The sequence below is a fragment of the Strix aluco genome, chromosome 2, assembly GCF_031877795.1.
Source record: "Strix aluco isolate bStrAlu1 chromosome 2, bStrAlu1.hap1, whole genome shotgun sequence".
Taxonomy (NCBI): domain Eukaryota; kingdom Metazoa; phylum Chordata; class Aves; order Strigiformes; family Strigidae; genus Strix; species Strix aluco.
The window spans coordinates 104772539-104793124 of NC_133932.1; the positions used below are offsets into that span (position 1 = coordinate 104772539).

General features: G+C 39.0%; 1 protein-coding gene across 1 annotated transcript in view; it reads right to left on the bottom strand.

The window, feature by feature from the left end:
- Nucleotides 1-6165: 6165 nt before the first annotated feature.
- The window catches only part of EPSTI1 (epithelial stromal interaction 1), a 47433-nt gene continuing 33012 nt past the window's right edge, over nucleotides 6166-20586 (bottom strand). Inside the window, exons 8-12 of the mRNA XM_074816951.1 lie at nucleotides 17657-17740; nucleotides 14833-14906; nucleotides 13231-13336; nucleotides 8268-8300; nucleotides 6166-6767 (exon numbers count right to left, since the gene is read on the bottom strand). Coding sequence (XP_074673052.1) covers nucleotides 8280-8300; nucleotides 13231-13336; nucleotides 14833-14906; nucleotides 17657-17740 — 285 coding nt within the window. The 3' untranslated portion in view covers nucleotides 6166-6767; nucleotides 8268-8279. The remainder of the gene's footprint in view (nucleotides 6768-8267; nucleotides 8301-13230; nucleotides 13337-14832; nucleotides 14907-17656; nucleotides 17741-20586) is intronic.

Sequence of the window (20586 nt, forward strand, 5' to 3'; positions counted from 1 at the left end):
TAGCCTGGGCTGCATCAAAAGCAGCTGGCCAGCAGGTCACAGGAGGTGATTCTGCCTCTCTACCCTGTTATGATGAGACCTCACCTGGAGTACTGCGTCCAGCTCTGGCACCCTCAGCACAGAAAAGACATGGACGTGTTGGAGCAGGTCCAGAGGAGGGCCACAAAACGATCAGGGGGCTGGAGCAACTCTCCTATGAAGACAGGCTGAGAGAGTTGGGGTTATTGAGGCTGTAGAACAAAATGCTCCAGGGGAGACTTTATCGCAGCCTTTCAGTGCTTAAAGGGGGCTTATAAGAAAGGTGGAGACAAACTTTTGAGTAGGGCGTATAGCGATAGGACAAGGGGTAATGGTTTTAAACTGACAGAGGGTAGATTTACTAGATATAGGAAGAAATTTTTTACAATGAGGGTGGTGAGGCAATGGAACAGGTTGCCCAGAGAGGTGGTAGATGCCCCATCCCTGGAAACATTCAAGGTCAGACTGGATGAGGCACTGAGCAACCTGATCTAGTGGAAGATGTCCTTGCCTATTGCAGGGGGGTTGGACTGGATGACCTTTAAAGGTCCCTCCCAACCCAAACTGCTCTATGATTCTATGATTTTGGGGATTACTGCTACTGCATACCTACCTCCAGGGAAACACCCCACTCCAGGCAGAGACCAAAATATCTAAGACAAGAACCATAAGGAAAGAAACTCTGACACCAGCCCAGATTAGCTCAATAAGAAACACCGTGCCAAAGAGGAGGCAAAAGTGCAAAATCCTCATTTCTGGTAATAAATAAATTTTATTTATTTTTGGGAAACAGACAGGTGAGTGTTTCCAGATTAGAATAGGGAAATACATATTTTTTATTCCTTCAGTAAAGCAGTAGGTTACTAAATATCACCAAAGCAGAAAATTTGGACCATTGGCTGTAGAAGTATTGATTGATGAGATTGTTAAACTGTTGTTTTCAAAGTAGGATAATGGGTAAGTCCTCTGAGATGTGGTGACTGTCCAGAAGATTGAACAGAGAAGACAGGAAACAAATTTTTCAATATTTCCAAAGGAAAATGTGCTGAAAATGTAACTATAGGGCTGTCAATTTAATGCTTACCCAGGGCAAAATCTCAGGAAGGCAAAATAGGAGGCACTTAATAAAGAATTAAGGGTGAACAGCATAATTAATACCAGAGAACATGGTTTCATGAAAGATAAAACTTTAAAGATAAATAAATAGTATTTTTGATGGGATTACTAGTCTGACAAAATGCACATTTGTTGAAATATCGGAGTTATAAAATGCCATATGACTTTCTCATTTAAAAACAAAAGAACTATTCAAACTTCAAAGTCTAGGTAAACAAATCAAAAATTTACTAGAGAGATTTTAAAAGAAAATACTAAATGGGAATGATCTTTCAAAAACAACTTTTCTGGTAGGATTTTCTTATCCAAATGCAGTTTGGGGGAGTGCATGGATTGGGAGGGAAGGCAAGAGCAATTGGTGGTAAAGGCTGTGGTTGGCACTAACTGAATGAAAGATAAAGATAGCTTCCAGAGAGAGGTCCAGACAGCAGGAAAATCTGGGCTTGCCTTCTATTAATTAAAGAGATACATGCAAAGATCAAACAGCTAGGAACAGGGAATGTGGGCTGTAAGTGAAATCAAAAAAGAATTAATGTTAGCAAGAAAAAACCCCCACCCTTTTTTAATGAGAGCAGACTGGAGAGAGTTCAGATGAGATCCTTAGAATGGTTTGGAGTTTGGAAAGCCTTTAATGAGAGACTGAAGAAGCTCAAGTGAATTTTCTCTCATCTTCAAGCTTGCATTTCTACCCAGCCCTAGCCACAGTGAATGATTCCCCTCTACTAACAGTGTCAGCATCTACTGAGTGCCTGCCCATGATTGCTGGGACTGCGGTGACTCCTTTAAGAGCAGGACAAGAGAAAGCATTTATTCCAGATAACATGAGACACTTACAGGTTCCTCCTCCACAGGCAAGGGAGGGAAGTGAGAAGTTCAGACCTCAGATGCACTGAAGGTGGTGTGCAGGGTCCTGCAGAGCTATGCAAAAGAACAAGAACAGAACTGGGGGAAAGCCACCATGGGCAGAGCTCAAGAGGATCAGGACTGGCTGTTGCTAACAAAAAAGGAGAGTGAAGACAAAGGGTCAACTCCAAGATTTAGACAAAAAGAAATAATTTGAGATAGTGATTGAAACTACTTCTTAAAAAAATAATTTTAAAAGTATAAAATTACTGTAAAGCTACAAAATTTTTTTAAAAAGGGGGGGTTGGAAGTAGTTAAAATTAATCGGGGCACAAAAATTTTATGTCTGCAGGGTGAAACAACAACTCTTTCTTGGCTTGTGAGCTGAAAGTGGAAAATGGGGACTGAGGAAAGAAATGAGTATTAACACAAGATGAAAATAGCCATGGACACATTAGGAGATTACCACCGTCAGGTAAGGTTCGCAGGCACCCCTGGAGGTCATGTAGTCCAATCTCCCTGCTCAGAGCAGAGTCCCCTGCAGCAGGTTGTTCAGCACTGTCCAGTTTGGTTTTGAATACCTCCAAGGACGGGGACTCAGCAGCCTCTCTGGGCAACTTGTGCCAGTGCCTGATCACACTCACAGTACAAAAAAAAGGGGGGTTGTGTGTTTAGACAGAATTTTCTGTATTTTAACATGTGCCCATTGCCTCTTGTCCTGTCACTGGGCACCAAGAAGAGCCTGGCTCCATCTCCTTTACTCCCCCTCTTCCAATATTTACCACATGAATTAAGATCCCTCTGAGCCTTACGTTTTCCAGGCTGAACAGTCACAGCTGTCTCAGTCTGTCCTCATATCAAAGATCACAGAATCACAGAATGATTCAGTCCCTTCATCATCTTCTTGGTCCTTTGCTGGACTCACTCCAACATGTCCATGTCTTTCTTGTACTGGAGACCCCAGCACTGGGCTCAGCAATCCAGATGTGTCTCACCAGTGCTGAGTAGAGGGGAAGGATCACCTCCCTTGACCCATTGGCAATATTCTTCCTAATGCAGCACCATACCAAGATGGGAAAGGATGGGATGAGAAGGGGACATAAAGAGGATTCAGGAAAACACATCTGCCTCTCAGAAAGGAGAGGGAGATGATTGCAAAAGAAAGAAGTTAAGGTGAAGCAGGAAATAGCAATAGTATTTTGTTCATTTGTTCTTCTATAAGATATAGCAGAGTCTGCTGATGAAGGAGTCAAGAGTGCTGAAGAAGAATCCGTGGATTATAGGCACCTGATTCAATTCAGCTGGTGAAGTAGAGGGATTTAACAAGAAAGGGGGCATGACTGAAGGGAAAGGAGGAGGAATGCTTAACAGAGGGAGTGAAAGGGATTTCTGTCAGAAAGTCTGTACTCCAGGAGCAGGACTAAAGAAAACAAATATCTGGAAATGTAAAGGAGTGAGTGAACTTGTACTATGTGAGGGAGCCCTTAGGGAAGACTATGATGGGGAGCAGAGTCATAGCATGGGCCACAGCAGGAACATCCAGCTCTTGGGCTAGATAAAGCCACGTGCCTTCTCACTTCACATGAATTTCTATTCTTTTGCATAAAACAGAAGAGCTATCACAGTCTGGGTGCTGAAAACTACCCTAAAGTGCCTGGTGGTTAAGATATTCTCCAAGACAGGAGACAGGGATTTGGATTTCTTGAAGCAGAGGCATGAACTGAACATGGATGACTAACATAAAATGTAAGCTACAGAATAGCTCGCTTTCTAGTAGCTAATAATATTCTGCCGTGGTGTCTAGGTAGTGGGGCACGTACCAAAAAGAAGATACACTTACATTGAATCCTATTGCATCTAAGGCTTTCTGTAAATCGGGGATATTTTTAAGAATAAAAGCTGAACAAGGACTGCAAATTGAATGAAGCTGCCCAAATATGCACATTGAAAAAAATAAGAGTTCCAAGAGCAGAAAACTCTTTCATTTACCAGGCAAGTGGTTAAGAAAATTTGATAACAGATACCTGAAACTTGGCAAGTTTGAACTAGGAGTCAGGCAGATATTTTTAAAAGCAGGGATAGTTAAACCATTGGAACAACTTTTAAGTATATAATGGAGAATCAATCTTGTAAGTCCTTAAATGAACATTGCATTTCTTCATAGGAAGGTAGCTTCTGATTTAGGCAGACCGTAAAATCTAAACATAGGAATCTTGCTGTCAAGTTATATCGGAATTCAAAATAGCTAATCATAATGGTTTAGTCAGTTTGTTAAAATGAATTTGTCTCAGCAATGGAAAAGCAAGGGTGTTTCCTCTTGTATTTTCCAGTCCCATACCACTCTCTGTTGGAAGGTTTGTTTCTGAAAGAAAAAGGAGATCATCAGTGCAGATTATATTGAGACAGCAACAATTTTCAAAACAAAAAAATGAACCTCTATTTACTGTTATACAGTCATAAAATCTGGTTGTATACCACTGCATAATAGATAATTAATTTGGTTGGTGTAAGTTAGAACTGGAGGAACCTTTTTGAGTTTGAAAACCTTTATGAAAGGTTTACTCTAACAGGTAGATAGCAAACACACTCAACTATCAGTTCCTAACTCTAGACAGACATGAAGTCACTTTCCCAGTCTATCGCCAGTTCATTTCATTATAACCCCTTTAAAAAGATGTCATCTCTTTGCTTTCATGCATAAAGTTTTGGCAGGACGTGTGTGTGGGGAGGTGGTAATTCTGAGATACTGGAAGCTTTCCAACAGGATAAGAACAGCATTTTCGAGACATCCTGCTAACATCAATTCATGGATGCATATAACTTCTTATCATCTCCATTGCAGGTCATGGCTCTCAAAGACACTTCCTGGGCCACTGTTCATATAGATTTGTTTATTCTGTTCAGAAAGATAGGAGAGGAAAAATTCAGATACTTCACCATTAAAAAGGGTTGGAATAATTAATGTCTGAAATAGTTTGTAGAGAGCATTTCAAAAAAAGATTGAAATGCTGGATAAGGGAAAGCATTTTGAAGATTGTGATCAAGTTTCATCTTTGAAGACAGCCAAAAGCAAGTAGACAAGCTTAATGGAAGAGGTTACTCAAGGTGATTTGCCATCACTGTTCCTGAATGTGAAAGTAGCAGGTTAATAAAAAGTTCTTCTTCTTTGGATATAGAAACACAGCCACAGAATCACGTGGAATTTTAACTCGGTGACTGTGCTGACTTCCCCTCCCATTCAGCGTTTATCAGTGGGGTCTAGGGGTATCGTATGTCAAGCGCGGAGAGGCTGCAGGTTCACTACTTCAAAAAGACCACCTACAAGTCTTAGACTGATTAGAGTACAATACAAGGATCTGATTAAAGCAAAGACATTTCCTTTAAAATATATGTGCATGCATGTACATATATCCCACTCTGCAAATATCTAGTTCCAGTCCTGATATCTACTAAAGGAGGCTGGGTGAGAAAGTTCTTGGAGGGAGACGTGAATTTAATTTTCAAAGCAGCAGTCCGATAGCACAGCCAAGTACCACTTGCAATACAGTGCCATTGTGTAGGTATGCAAGAGTCTTTGCAAGGAATTTTCCCAGTGTCAGATACTTAAAAAAAGGCTAAACCACAGAGCATTACCAAGATCTCCAGCATTTCCTATTACCATCAGTTAGCTAGAAGTATTAGACATTTGAGTAATTCTTTGAGGCAAAGAGAACCAAGGACAACTGCAGAGAGTCCTGGAAGGGAAAGCAAATGTAGCAACATCCATGGTTCAAAAGAAAACTTCAGGTCATCCATTACGAAGCTTACACATTGCAACGCTGATGGAAAAATATCGTGGCATGCCTGCACACTGAAAGAAACTGCTCAGAAAACCTTTGACTTTGCCTAAGGTGTACTTGTAAATGCCGCAGATATTTTTTCTTGTCTGCATGGTTATCTAACATGTACTGTGGACTTTTCCATTAGAAATATCTTGGTCATGCATCTGACTTTTGGAAAGCATTAAGACGTTGTCTTCTGCAGAAACAGGGAGATATAAATTGAAGTCCATTAGTCTAGAGGGATGAAGAAAAGCAAGAAACTAAAGCTAACCTTGCAGTAGTTTTCCCCACTCATGTAATAGAAGTTGCCAAGTTAGAACAAGTGAAGTTCAAAACTAGTATATCATATCACAAAAGAAGCAGGAGAGATTGAATAAATTTTATTTCTTTCATGTGTTGTATTTTTCTAAGAACATATTTAAAAGATGCTTTCTACAATATGCACATCTGTTTCTTCTTGAGCGTCTGCTGTTAAATACGATAGTAAAACAACTCCACAAAATCCCCACCAAAACAAACCAAAAAAAACCCCCAAATCAGCAACACTTCTCCTTCCTATCCCAAAAGAAACCCCTCTACCAGCTTCTTTAGTTCAAATCTCTGAGACCTTTCTGGCTGGGTACAGAGCAGCAAAAAACCACAGCTTCTGCAGCCATTAATTTCTTCTTTTTCTGAGATCCCAAAGACTGGGATAATTACATTCTGCAAGAGGCAAAACAATTTATGAAAAAAAAAAAATGACACATTCTCTTATTAAAAATTAAATAGGACTTTCATAATCAGATGCTTCAAATATGCGTGAATAATGACAGCTAGAAACCAGTCTCTGCAGATTGCTCATGAAGTGGGTGTGAAGCTGAAGTCAGGGTAGAAAAAAAAAACCAACACAGTGATAAAAGAGTGCTTTCCTGGAGCTTTTACAAGGTCATTTGGCCCAGGCCAGATAAAAGTGAATATTTCTCCAATACCCTGTAACAAGAGGGAGAAAACAGAATTAAAAATTATCTTTTGCAGCAAAAACAAAAATCAAAGTCAACTTCTCTAGGATTAAGTCCACTGGAAAAGAAAGTCTCCCTTTTCTTTTGACAGGTTTTAGCTTTTAATTATGTAAAGCCTTCATGAAGGGATTTCTATCTTTTTGTAAATTTAATTCACAAAATGTCCTAATTATCTGCAGACATATTAATAACTCTTTGAACAATATATTAATGTAGCAAGCTGAAATGTGTTTTCAAAACAACAGTAAAACAAGGCTTAAAAAAGTACACCCATACATCATTCTTGTACCGTTAATATGTAAATATATTACTGGTATTGTAGATATTCTGAAAAACAACACAGAATCCAATGTGTTGAACTCCTTCAGCTGGCCACAGTTTATAAAACCTAATAGAATTGTGGGCTGCAAAAGATGGCCATTTCTTCCCCTGTGGGGAACTGCCTTTATCTACTCATAATTTCTTTAGTGAATTTGAGTTAATTTTTAATAACAATTTTACCTGATAAAACTGAAAAGACAGCTCATGGGAAGCCAAGAATATTATTTAGATACCATTTTCAGAATGCAACCCTGCTGCAAAAATACTAAAATAACTGAATGTTTCGCAAATTATTTTAGCATTTTTGTAAAAATACTAAAATAAGAGAAAATGAGAAAGAAAGCCACAGAAGAATATCTGCATTTGTAGGAGAAGGGTTGAAAGCAAGGGGGTTTTTTAAGTTTGATTTTTTAAAATTCCTCTTTATAAAATCCCGTCTCTCAAAAACCAGAGTTATGTCCAAGCCATCTCCTCAGGCAAGAATAATCTATGTCAGTACCTAAACTTGCTTCAAAAGTCTCCAAGCCTAGAAGTAAAGGCTCTGCACAAATCTTTATATCAGAACTGGGAATTAGGGTAGGAAACCCCTTTCAGAAAAGAACATAGGTGAAATGAGCCTTATGAAAAGGTCATTTGAAAACAGAGGGCCTGATTTCTGTGATTCAGTAGTGGTGTTTTACCAACAGCCTCCACTGCTCCCCTGCTCATGGGAAATAGCAGGAAGAACGCAGCCCACAACAAAGTCATCCTCCTTCAGTTAAGACCACTGAAAGTTTTCAGAGTTGCCTCCTGCATTTCCAGCCACATTCCTCATCTGCCCAGGTTTATCCACTCACTGTCCATGACACAGAGAATGTGGCTGTATTGAGGTTTTAGCTTAAACATCAAGGCACCCCCAGCAGATGTCTTCCATGCCATCAGCACTTCCTCTGATTTTGTTCTGCAGTTTTTTATGAAAGAACATGTTTCAGAATAGGTATGTGCCATTGCATGGCCCCAAACACAGAGCTGGAAGGTATTTAGTTTAAGATCCCCTCTCATATTACTGGAGAATTAAACCACATAAGCTGTCATAATGAAATGTCAAGTATGAAGCTAAATTAACACCAGCATTGGTACTAAAAAGAATGAACAAATTCATTATTTTTACCTTTCTCCTCCTTTATTCTAAGTACTTTGATTCCTGAATTAAAAAAAAAAAAAAAGCATTAGTACAGTTCAATGTACAATGTACAGTACAATCACATATTTATGCAAATAATTATGGTTATGTAGTTATGTGGAACTTTCTTGATTACATAGTGCCCTTTCCTGTCTTTTGAAACTCCACTTAAAATAACAAGTAAACCTTTCTGCAAGATTCTAGTTCTAGCAATAAATATTTCTTCGATTTGAACTCAATATGAATAGCAGGATGTATCAACTCAGGAGATAAACATATCTTGGTTTTGCTGGAAAAAATCAATCTAGAAGTGTTCCAAATGTCTTCAGATGTCTCAATCCTTTCTTGATCTCACACAATTTGAAAGAGTGAAAAGTTTCTTCCATTCCTCCCCAGACTCCCACTATTCTCTTTTAGGATGAGATTTTCAAAGGAAAGAATGATTGAGCTCAAAGTCAAGTCAGGCAGAACACATCTGCATATGCTGTTTGACTGCCTTGTCAGAGGTAAGTCATTAAACTCAGCTACAGCATGCCTGGTTCCTATATTAGTGCTGATACTTCTGCTGAGCAGTTTATTTTCTGCCATCCTTCTGCCAGGAAAGACAAGCACATTACTCTCAATAAACCAACCAACCAACCAACCAACCAACTAGTTTTAGGAAAAAATGTAATAATCTTTCCTACTCAGTTTGTAAATAGACTAATCAGGTTAAAGCTAAGTCAGCAAGTTAAAACAAATGTAAGCATTGTGAATTGCACTTGGAACATTCTTATATAAATATTCTATTCTCAATATTCCCATGTTAAATAAAAGCTTTTTCTTTGTACTAGGAAACCAGCATTTTCAGTGCAACTTTATCCATCTAAAATTTCATGAAAGTCTGCATTAAAGGTTGATTGTGTATAGAAAACTGTGGTATGCCTTGTACTAGCCTTGTACTTCAGGAACCTTTGAGCTATGGTTCTTCTTCACTGTGCAACAGTAAACTTCATGACATGCTCCCTCTCAGATTGGTAGCAAACAGCATAAATCAAATGCTGGTTGAGACTCCAAAGAAACATTCCCATGGATCATGCTGCAAGAATTAAACCAAGTGCTAACCCACAAACCATGTTTATTTAAAATAGTTTTATCCATAAATCGCGTTTTCTCAAAACAGATTTATCCATCATCCATCGAGTTCCTGTTCTGCATATGGGAAAGGAAGAGAATGGGGTTTCCTATTACACTGCACCTGTGTATTCAAGGCATAGTTGCTTCCCACAAGAAATATCTAGAATTATGCAGTCACTGAAAGAGCAAAGTCAGCATCCAAGACAGCGTTTCTTATTCTTGTGCATGATGCTGGGTGTAATGGGGACATGAAACAGGAAGGTGTAATATGTCACGTTGCCTTCTAGAGCCTGGCTTTACTATAGCTAAGAGAGTTTCAACAAGACAACTAGTATTTCATTAAAGAAGGGTAGACATATAAATTTCATACATTCATGATTTGACCTCTCCCCATCAATAAAATAGACAAAAGGGTCCTTGACAGTGCTCTATTTCCATGCAAAAAATAAACAAGCGCTCGGTTACAGGTTTGCCATGCAATAGCACTTGGTGTCTTCAAATCCCTCCATACTTGAACATGGGCAAATCTCGTGAGGGAGTGAATATAAAAATATGCAACTATTTTAAAGTTATTCTTTTGTAAAAATAGAAGTGTTTTAATATTTAAGTAAAACCGATCATTTGTGCCATTAAAATGAACAGATACTGTCTCTGTCAAAGGTCCCAGCTGAGTAAGGACTAAATCTTATTGATTAAACTTTGATGTTGAAATGACAACTGTTAATTTTTACCCTCCTATCCTAAAAGGTTTATCCTTATGTTAGAGTAATGGCAGTGCAAAGAACATGAAAACTTTCTTTATAACATACAACAAGACTTGATGGTCTCTCAAGGGTGCAGTAGCTCACAGACAGAAGTGGAAATTAATTAATTTGTCTTCCTATTCAAAAAGGAAAACCCAACCACCCAGAGAGCACCCTGGCATTTATAACCAAAAAGGGAGAAAAGATTACCTTCATGAAGATCCTCCCTGAAATAACAGCTTATAAATATTCCTTATAAAACACAAGATGTCTGGAGGGCAGATAAATTAATGAAAACTGGTTTCCCATCGATTAGGGGACAATTGGGCAATGCAACTGTTCTTCCCCTGCCCAGACACACACAATAATTTTACCTTGCCCCTCTCCTCTCCATGTTCCCTGTGATATCCATGTCCCCTTTTGTACCCCCTAGCCCCCAGGAAAACAAGGCAGAGCTGCAACTGCCCTGGAGCTGTGCCCATGCTGATCAGCCTGAGAGCTGCAGCCGAATGATGCACAGAGTGCCCAGGTCCGTCCTACCACCCCTCAGAGTGGGGCACTGTTTTGGGGTCTCTCCTCTTCCAGCCGTTGCTTTTCACAAAATGCACAGAATCTTAATTATCTTTGAGATTTATATGGCCTTTCAAATTTAGCTAAGATTGGCCAGCAGGTTGAAAACCTTAGCACATGTAGACAGACAGCACGATCATAGAAACTTAATTTCCTTAGAAAACCAGGCTAATAGAAATAATAGTGAAAAATACAGCAGGTGTATCAACAACATGGTGTAATGTTCAGTTTCTGTTAAGTGTGAAGCCATTGTGACTGTGAAGAATTCAAACAGGAAAAAAAGCAGCAGGAAAGAGAACAAATATTTCTTCTTCACTGCCACTGCACAGATGGAGCAGGCTCAAAAATTACCTGCAGGTCTTAACTTTGGGAACCTTTCTAATTTCTTCTAATCTTAGCATATAGTCTGACCTGCTTCAAGTAGCTCCCTTGTAATGTAAAGCACCACGCTGCAGACTACATGACTTGTAAGCCCCACCTGGAGTTCAATTCTTTTTGCTTAAAATCCCAAGAGAAGGGAGAAGAATCTTGGTATAATCAAAGACACTGAGGTTACAGCCTCCAACCTATCTTTTGAGAGATGTTTTTCTTTCTTGATGTTATTGCCAACACTAATTTTTAGTTCCTTTCCATGATGACATATTCTTTCACAGTTCATTCTTTCCCTGCTTTGTTCAGTCTTCGAAACTCACATCATAGCATAAAGCAAAAATGGATAATCTAGCATTACCCAACAGAAGGCAGGCTCCTTGGGACCCATTAAGTAAACATCAGAGTAGGAAATTTATCATTTTTGCATGTAGGGTTTTATTGCATTTGTGTTGATGCATTCTTTGAATATATATATATATACATAAAATCATAGATTGGCTGTGTACGTCATAGAGTCATCTGTTGTTAAAATTGTGCCTGGGCTGAGTGCACTCGTTTGGTGGTACCAACACCTGCCCCGTGGAAGAGGACATATGGCATCTGGCTAAAGGCAAAAGCCCGCTTCCTCTGCAGACAGTGGCAAGGTTTTCAGTGGTGACAGCAGGCGCGCTGATGGAGATGCTCAAGTTTAGATATTGGGGATATCAGCTCTGTCCCACATTTTCTTTTGAGTTTATCAGAAAACAGTTTACAAATTGGGATAAAGGACACAAAGAGAAATAAAAATAATAATTTCTGCCCTTGCTGCCTTTGATAACCAAGTCACATCCATCGGACTTTACCTTTTGCCCCTTACTAGGTATCAGTCGGCTCTGTCCTCTGAAGTCTCCAATTCTGCTATCTGCAAACATGCCATCCTTCAGGAGATGGTTCAGGCCTGTCATACAGAGTGCTCTCTTACTTGCACCCTTTCACTAGCCTGGACATCTGTAGTTTGGCTTCCAAGAACTCCTGGATTGTCTGGCATGTGACACCGGCCTTGTCAGTAAAGCCTCTAACAACCGGTTCTCCAAGCAGCTGCCCGCAGACCTTATGAGAGGTTGAGATGGCAGGTCCTGCCTCCTCTCAGCAAGACCAAGAGAAGTGCTGTGCACAAAGGTGCCCTCAGTCCAAGGTTCCCGAGTCCTCTGCCACGACCCAGGGCTTGCCCAAAGCTTATAGTAATTAAGACACTCTTTTTCTACTTCTAGTATACAGAAAACTCCAGCAGCAAGAATATCTGCTTCTTAATCATGCCTTGACTTTGTAGATGCTGGAACCTAAGTCTTCCTGGCATTCATCTGCCAACACACACATCCTCACCAGACAGTCCAACTAATCTAATTCAAGCTTTTCTGGTTTCAACTAAACATCTTTCTCTACACTGGCACATTCACTAAATTCTCTTAGACTCTCATATTTTTGCTGCTCAGTCTTTGTAAATCTTCTATTTCTGCCCTTGGGACCTCTCAGCAATGGAATTTCAACCTAATGGAAATTTCCATGATGGGAATTCTACATATTTTTTTTTTTTTTACACTGAAGAGTGCAACTCTAAATAAGTTACATTAATGTCTCATTAGGACAGCTGAAAAAAATAATGGATGCTTAATAGGCTATAGTCAAGATATGTCTTCTTCAAAGATCCTCACAAATACTATGTATTTTAAATCGGATGCAGCCAGGTCTTCTTTGTCATAATTTTATATGGGTGAAAAATGAACAGCTGCACCTTTCATGGGAATTTTTCCCTTCAATTTCAATATCATATTAAAATGTTTAGAGTATTTTCAAATGTTTCATTTAAAGACTTTCAAAAAATCTCTTATGATTTTGCTATCCTTGTTCTGAACTTAAGGAAGTACCTTGGATGCAGTTCCTTGCATGCAAACCCACTGAGTTCTGCTGCAAGAGCAGCTGATTGTCCCTCCTCCCATTTGAACAGCTTATATTTAAGCCAGGGTTTCTTCTTAAAGATATTGTAGGCAGCCAGCCAGGACTGTAAGTTCTGTCAGGCAGGCTAAACACACACAGACACATAATAGTATCTGGGGAAAAAGTTAACTTTTAAACAATATCATTGCTTTCCTGTTCTGTACCCAGAAACTTACCCAGGCATCATTACTGAGGTAGTCCAGACTCTCAGCATGTCCAGGTTGGTCGATGCAATTAGGTTGCATTTTGTTCTGAAGTCGGTCCAGGAAAGCATTATTTACCCTTAAAATACAACAAAAAATGAATAATGATTGAAGGCAACTGAGGAGTTCACAGACTTTTGAAAGTTAACATTCTGTGAGTGGCTTTCCTTATTCTCAGTTCAGTACCCATCTTCCTATGTTTTTCAATCCTGTGCTTCATAACCACGGACAGGCATGAGATAGGGTGGATTTCATTTTCAACTCACTAGGTGCATCCTTATCCTGTGATCACTCCATTGTGATTAAAAGGCATACCTCGGCTGCTGTGAGAAATGCACCAAAATTCCACATAGAAAGATGATCTGCATACCACCGCCTACATTATCAGGGAGATTAGCTACTTTGACAATTCACCTGAGGTAGTCTTTCAGCCTTCTGTACACAAGGAGAGTTTCTAGAAGTACTGATTTCTTAATGGCAATGAAAAAAAACACTTAAGCTTGTTACTAATAGAGACAATTTGTGTAGCTGACAACTTTCCCTACCATCCAGAGTTGAAATCAACTCTAGCATTTTCTTGTACTCATGCACAAATACAAATACACTTTTCCTCAATCTGCTTTAAATATTTGCAAACCTTCTGAAAACTGTTTCTTTTTTCTCCCTATTAATGCTTAGGACTGCCACACATGCTTAGACATGACTGCTGTTTAAATGTTTTACAATGCTGTCGATAAGAATTATGGAAAATGCAAGATACTGGATTATTTCTATCTAGGGACATTAGATGGACTGAATCGAAAATCCTTCATTAACTTCTATGGGTAATTATCTCAATATCTTTGCTAGAGAAAAAAAAGAAATGAAAACAGTATGGAGAATGGTTGCCTACAGAAGCAATTTTTTTAATATTTCCCTAATGATATAAAAAAAGAAACAAATGGTGGTTTTATTTTTGAGCCTGAGCATTCTTTACCAGCAGAAAACAATGTTGAGAATAAAGCTGTGCTTCAAGATAATGGAAAGTCAGTTAAGTGACAGAAGTGCAAGATTAGAACTGCTGAGGACAGAGAGGGCACAGCAGTGGGGCACAGCCTGGGGCATGAAGCAGTGCAGCTGCAGATGGCCTTGCTGCACTGCAGCTTCTATCTGTATCGATATCAAATCCCATGTTGAGCTCTGCCTGTTAACCTCAGTGACAGTCAACCACAAAACGTGGCATGGACAAAGAAACCCATTCTAAAATGAAATTTAAAAAAATAGACAGATAGATAGATAGATAGATAGATACTACTGCACTAGTAGTTACCCATGAAACTACTAATAGTTTCTACCCTATGCTGAATCTTACGCTGATAGGATAAATAAAGTGAAAAAGGCACTCTGGGTCATACTGCATTACAACGAGCAGTTGTAATGATGGATATTAGTGGCTTATTTGAAGGCAAAGTTAAACCAGAGGTGAAGTCAGGGATCTTCATTACAATTGTCTTCTAAAGCATGAACAGCTGCAATTTTGAGACTCTTTCCAGACAGGAATGCAATTAAAGTGTATTCTGCATTTTTGCATCATACCTCCTCTGTGCATTTTGATGTGCTCTTGTTCTGGCTTCCTCTTCCTGCTTTTGTTTAAATTCCATTAATTCAGCCTGGGAATGATAAAAGCAGAAAAAAAAAAAAAAAAAACCACCAGCAAACTTTTAATTAATATACCTATGTTGCAAACCCAATTAATTCCAGATGGTGTTAACTTCAGTTAGAGCCATGTGTCATTCCCAGAAATTCTCTCAACAGCATTTTTTTTAATGTGACAGCACTATGTTAAAAACTGAGCTCATTTTTCTGTACAGCATTGCACTGGATGCATTTTGTTTGTGCCTTAACAAGTGGGATGTTACAGGATTTAGACATTTACAGTCCTGCATTTAAAGGGGTATGCCAGACACCAGTCTGTTTCCCCTTGCCCCAAGCCATGGGTTTGAATTTCCCTGTGGGTCCAAGGGAGAAGACAGCTGAAGTCATCTTGCAGGAGCAGACACAGGGTACAAAGGAGACATGTGCTTTGCCTCCTGCTTCCATGGAGCACGAGGAAAACAGTGGTATGTGGCGTGGTGTGTCACCTCCAGCTTCCTGGGGCTCTCCCAAGGGTGAGGGAAGGGCAAATGGTACCTGCTGGTGTAGTGAAAGCATGTGCAAGCTCCCAGCATTGCAGCAGCCTACCATCCTTACGTTACGTAATATGAAGGTATATAAATGGTATCAAAGGAAATTCTTTTCAGAGGAGAGTGCTTATGAAATTTTAGCCGTGACTGTGAAGGAAACACAGCTTGTATGACTGTTCTGCATGTGTGCTTGTTTGTCAGGCTCTTGCTCTCTGCAATGCACCCAAGAATTGAAGATGCATATTTTTCTGCAAAGAAAATTTGGCTTGCAGGGCGAGGGGGAAGGGATAGGAACAGATCCATCTTTCATATTTTCCATAGCAACTGAGCAGCAGTAGGAATAGGAACTAAAATAAAATGATGCGGTTAGATAAAAGCTTCAATAACTGAATGGAATCACAAAAGTTTTAAAAAAATCAATTTAAATGGAACATTAAATAAAAACTATGCAATAAATGTATGAAGAAAATCAATAACTGCGAATGTGTTGTGTATCAATATTTGTCTAGCCCTAAAAGAAGAAACAGGATTAAGAAATAAAAAAGCCAACCTTAATTTTCACTGTTTTAAATAACTATTCAACCTGAAAATTAAAACTCAGTATCTGACTTTTCAATATGCTGAGTCCTTACTTGGAGTAATGTTCTGAAATATATTGTGTGTATATGATGTGGTGTTCAAAGCGTACTGAAAATTTCTAAATCAAGCAATACATACTAAAACCTATTCTGAAAAAAAAAAGGGAACTGACAATACCTATGCGTTTTATAGCTACACTGTGCTAGGAGGTACGCACAGAACAGAATTCACAATTACTTTAATAAATATTAGTTTGAAGTAGAAATGAGCCAACATATATCTGAGGGACAATTATTGGAGCCTTTAAAATACATATTATTTACGGTAGGTTTGTAAGTAGTGCATTACTCTGCGCAATAGGTAGCAGCAACTGTGAAGGCAAAGAGCACTTGGAACCATGTACCAAGCAAGAGCAGCTTTAGAAGCAGCCAACACCTTCTTAGCAATCTGTGAAAATCAGTCTAAAGCTCTGCATGAGTCCCTTAAACCAAACTCAAAAAGTAGGGGCATGCTAAGTCATATCTGTAGTTATTTTCTCTATTGAAGAATCAATGTAAAGAATACAACAGCTACCAGCCTTGCACCCATCAGGAATGGCTTTCAAATTTTTTTCCTCTCTATAGCTCCTGGGAATAAGCATACATGTCATGGTAAAGCAATTAAAAGCCTCCTTTTTTCCCCACTCTGTTTCCAGCATCCTGGCTGCTAGATTACTATGAAATGAGGACACTTATCCCCAACATTTAAACATATCCATGAGAGGGCCTGAGTCACTTCTCCAGTTCTAGCAGAAACTCACTGCATGGAATTTGTTGCGCTAAGATTCTGCTACAGGGAAAGTAGTTTAACATTAATTTGGATGTTAGTAACAGCAGAGGAATAGTAAGAGGCTCAGTGTTTGCTAATATGTTTTTGAATGATTTGCTAATATGATTTTCAAATGTTGCCCTCCCTATAACTGCACAGTCAGACCTGGAGCCAAGACAGATAACTTAGCACAACACCATCATCCTGTGTGGATGAACTTTACGTGGATATGGTACACAAATCTATGCCAGAGGGACTACAGTGGTTCAGACATACTTCAGGCAATGCATGCCACATATGCAGAATATGGAGTTCAAACTTGTAGTTATGGCATGCCTGCTTTTTAGACAATTCAAAACTCTTCATTTAGGTGGTTAGCAAGGGAACAGAGAAGCATACAGACTTAACAGCAAATATGAGTGCCTCCACATCCCCATTTGGGAAGGCAGGGCACACGGGCCTTGATTCTCTAGAAAGAGATTATTCAGAGTCTGAGATCATCATGAATATCTCAGTAAGATAACTTCTGCTTGAAAGAGAGGATATTGGTTTCCTTAGCCTATGAAATTGGGTGCCATGGTGAAAAAACACTCTGCACAGTTGTTCAAATGGAGTGGTGAACAAGAGCTAGTCATCCAAATGCAAAATCGCCTTGAACCCAGAAGATAACTGTCCAGTCCCTGTCCAAATTTTACATCTTGGCTCATCTCTCTCACAATATTTGAAAACAGTGACTGAATCACTTTTGCTAAAGAGAAACTCTGTGCATAGGCTACAAGTAATCAATGTATTTAATTGGTTTCACAGCATGTAAATATGATACAGTATGGAAACTGTTAATGTATAATTACCTTCCTCCGTTGATCTTGCTTCATTTCCTCTAATCTTCTGTTTTCATCCTCTCGAAGAGCTTGCTTATAAGTATGGCTTCTTGTCTATTGTTCAGCAGAGAATATAAACATATTGGCGGTGGAGGGGGTTAGGGGGACAAAATCCCAGATCTTATTCCCAAATTGTTATACAGGTAATTAACAAAACAGAAACGGTTGAATGATTGCAATTACTTAAAAAACAGATTAGTCTCAAGACTAGAATTTAAACAAGTGGTCTAAAGCCTCTCATTCGGTTTGACTGAATGTCCATCTGAACATCACAACCAGGCAGCCACAGCACATGCTATTCCGTGTCCCAGTGGCAAGCATAAAGATACCCTGAACAGTCAGAAAACACAATCAGGATATATGGTAGTAAGATGGAGTATTTTTGGAAGAAAGAAAAGTACTGAAAGTATTACCAAGATAACAAAGCAGAACAGAGGCCTGCTAACAGAGGGGAACCCAGGATTATCTGTGGAAAAGCATTTGTGGAGGTAGGACAACAGAAGCTGAGAGATCAAATCTGCTATATTATTTGTGGGGCAGCCAAGAGAACTAAAAATCTGAACTACACTTCATGAATAATGTATTCAACCATGTAGTAGGTTTTCATTACAATAACTAGCCCCGGTCTTTCACAACTTGTAGTTGTTAGCAAAGAGCCAGCCTACCATTAGCATCTTACAGGATCCCTAGGATCTTATACATAGCAACTTACACTGTAAAGTCTTTGAGCAGGAACATAGTGTAGCACACTAAAAAATGAGCCAGTATAATTTAATACAAGAGTGTGCAGGTTTGACTTTAGTGTGGAATTTGTTGCAAGTCTACACAATGTTCTTGAAACTTGATATATGCATGCAGAATGATACCATCAAAACAACAGGCACATAATTTGCTAAAAAGACTGAATAGAGAAAGCAATTATTAATAGCTCAATTTTGAGCTGGGAGGAGTTGTTACATGTGTCCAGGGAGACTCATTCTGGGTCCAATATTATTCATTACTCTCTGTAATGGCTTGGAGAATTGTGTGGAGTGTATGTTAATCAAGTTCGAAGACAATAAAAATCTACACAGGATTGGTAACACTTTGAGAGACAAGATTAAATTTAATTATGAGCTTGATTAAATAAGCGGGCCAAAAAAGTCACCAATGACAGAGTCACTTCAAAGAAGTTAAATTTGTTCATGCACATCAAGTAATATTTGACACTGATATTTGAACAAGGTGTGCTAAATTAATATCACTATCAAAGAAATTATGTGAGGGAGAAAATTCGATCAACATTACATTGTATCAAACTTTTTTTAGAACATGAATTTTAAATTTTAAAAAATCATATATATATATATGCCCCCCTCTTAGCATGCATGTCAAGCAGTTCCTAAGCTTATTACACTTCATTATTTCAAATACATTGTTCCTGAATCTTTTAATTACTCCAGACAAAGGACACCAAGTTTATTTAGATAACAACTCATTGGTTATGTGCTTCGGAATCCTCACACAGAGCTCAGAGGCTGTGTGTATGCCTATAGACTGTACCTCATCCAAGTTGATTAGGAAGACATGTTGCTAACTGCATTGCTGCAGTGATGAATCGATTCACAAAGTTACAGAAATGCTGTTATGCAAAAGACATGTATAATATCAGCTAGTATTAAAGAACAGTACAGATAAACTATGTATTTTATCTGCTTGGGTACTAGTGAAGTCAAAGATTAATTATGGTATGTAATTTGGCATAATTTATTAAGAAACCCCTCAAAAACTGGACCAAGAAAGGCACAAAAAGGTAGGTGAAGCAGAAGGCAAAGGCTAGAAGTAGTACCTGTATACCTGAAAGAATTCAGTGTTCCTTCAGGCATCCACCCACTTCTGTATAGATATGAAGACACCACACCAAAATGCTGAAATCCAAGTGAGTCCTGGGGACATGAGCTCACTTGTCTTCTCAGTTCAATGTTCACACCACACAATAAGCTGCAGAGCTGGGTCTTTCCTACCAAAGAATAAGCTCCCCACTGTTTGGAGTGTTGGATGCTTCAAGAGGGATGTAGAAGTGGTTTTAAGACATCTTTTCTCCCTTCCCATAGTCCTTCATCTTGCTTTTCCACCCAGGACTACAAAAGACAGCCTGAAAGCCATTCTCCTGCAATTGAACTGCATTGCTGGGTAGAAGTTGGGTCCTTTAAGCTATATATCTGCCCACATACACTAAAATTTCTTTAGAGTTTTCAGAGACACAAAATGACCTGAGGAATCAAAGGAGAAAGGAACCTATTTTCAATATCACTTTCCCTTTTCATGCAATGAAAACCAGGAAGAGATACTAGAGGCAAGACAGAGCTGTCATATACAGAATGTTTGCAGCAATTTCTATAACGGAAGGGTCTTGCACATTTCTATGGCTTCTGAAGAAATATGGAGGTAAATTGTTCCCTCCATTTACTCAACTGTTGGTGTTCAAGGTTGTATACAACAGAGGGCTGCTCAGATCGGACACTTCCAAATTTCTGCTGACTAAGGACTACTGCTTGTAACAACAGTTTCTGTCCACTTGGTTGCCTGCTGTCTTCCCCCAGTTACAAACCTCCCTAAAGGAGAAATACTTCTGTCTCAGGGTTAATATTCCTCACTGCAAGTTTTTACATCAGTAGGAAAGCTTGGCTTAGACATGAAGAGACTAATCATATGTGAAAAGCCTTTTTGAAGCAATTAGAATAATGAAATTTAAGCAATACTTTATCTATTTCATAATTACATTGATACTTACCAGGCTCATTCAAACTGTGACAAAGTCCACAAGCAGTCTATGGAATCACTTTTAGGATGGAGTGAGATATAAGCTTCTCTTCTGACTAGATTTTCCATGTAGTAAAGCATCCGCCAACATGAACTAG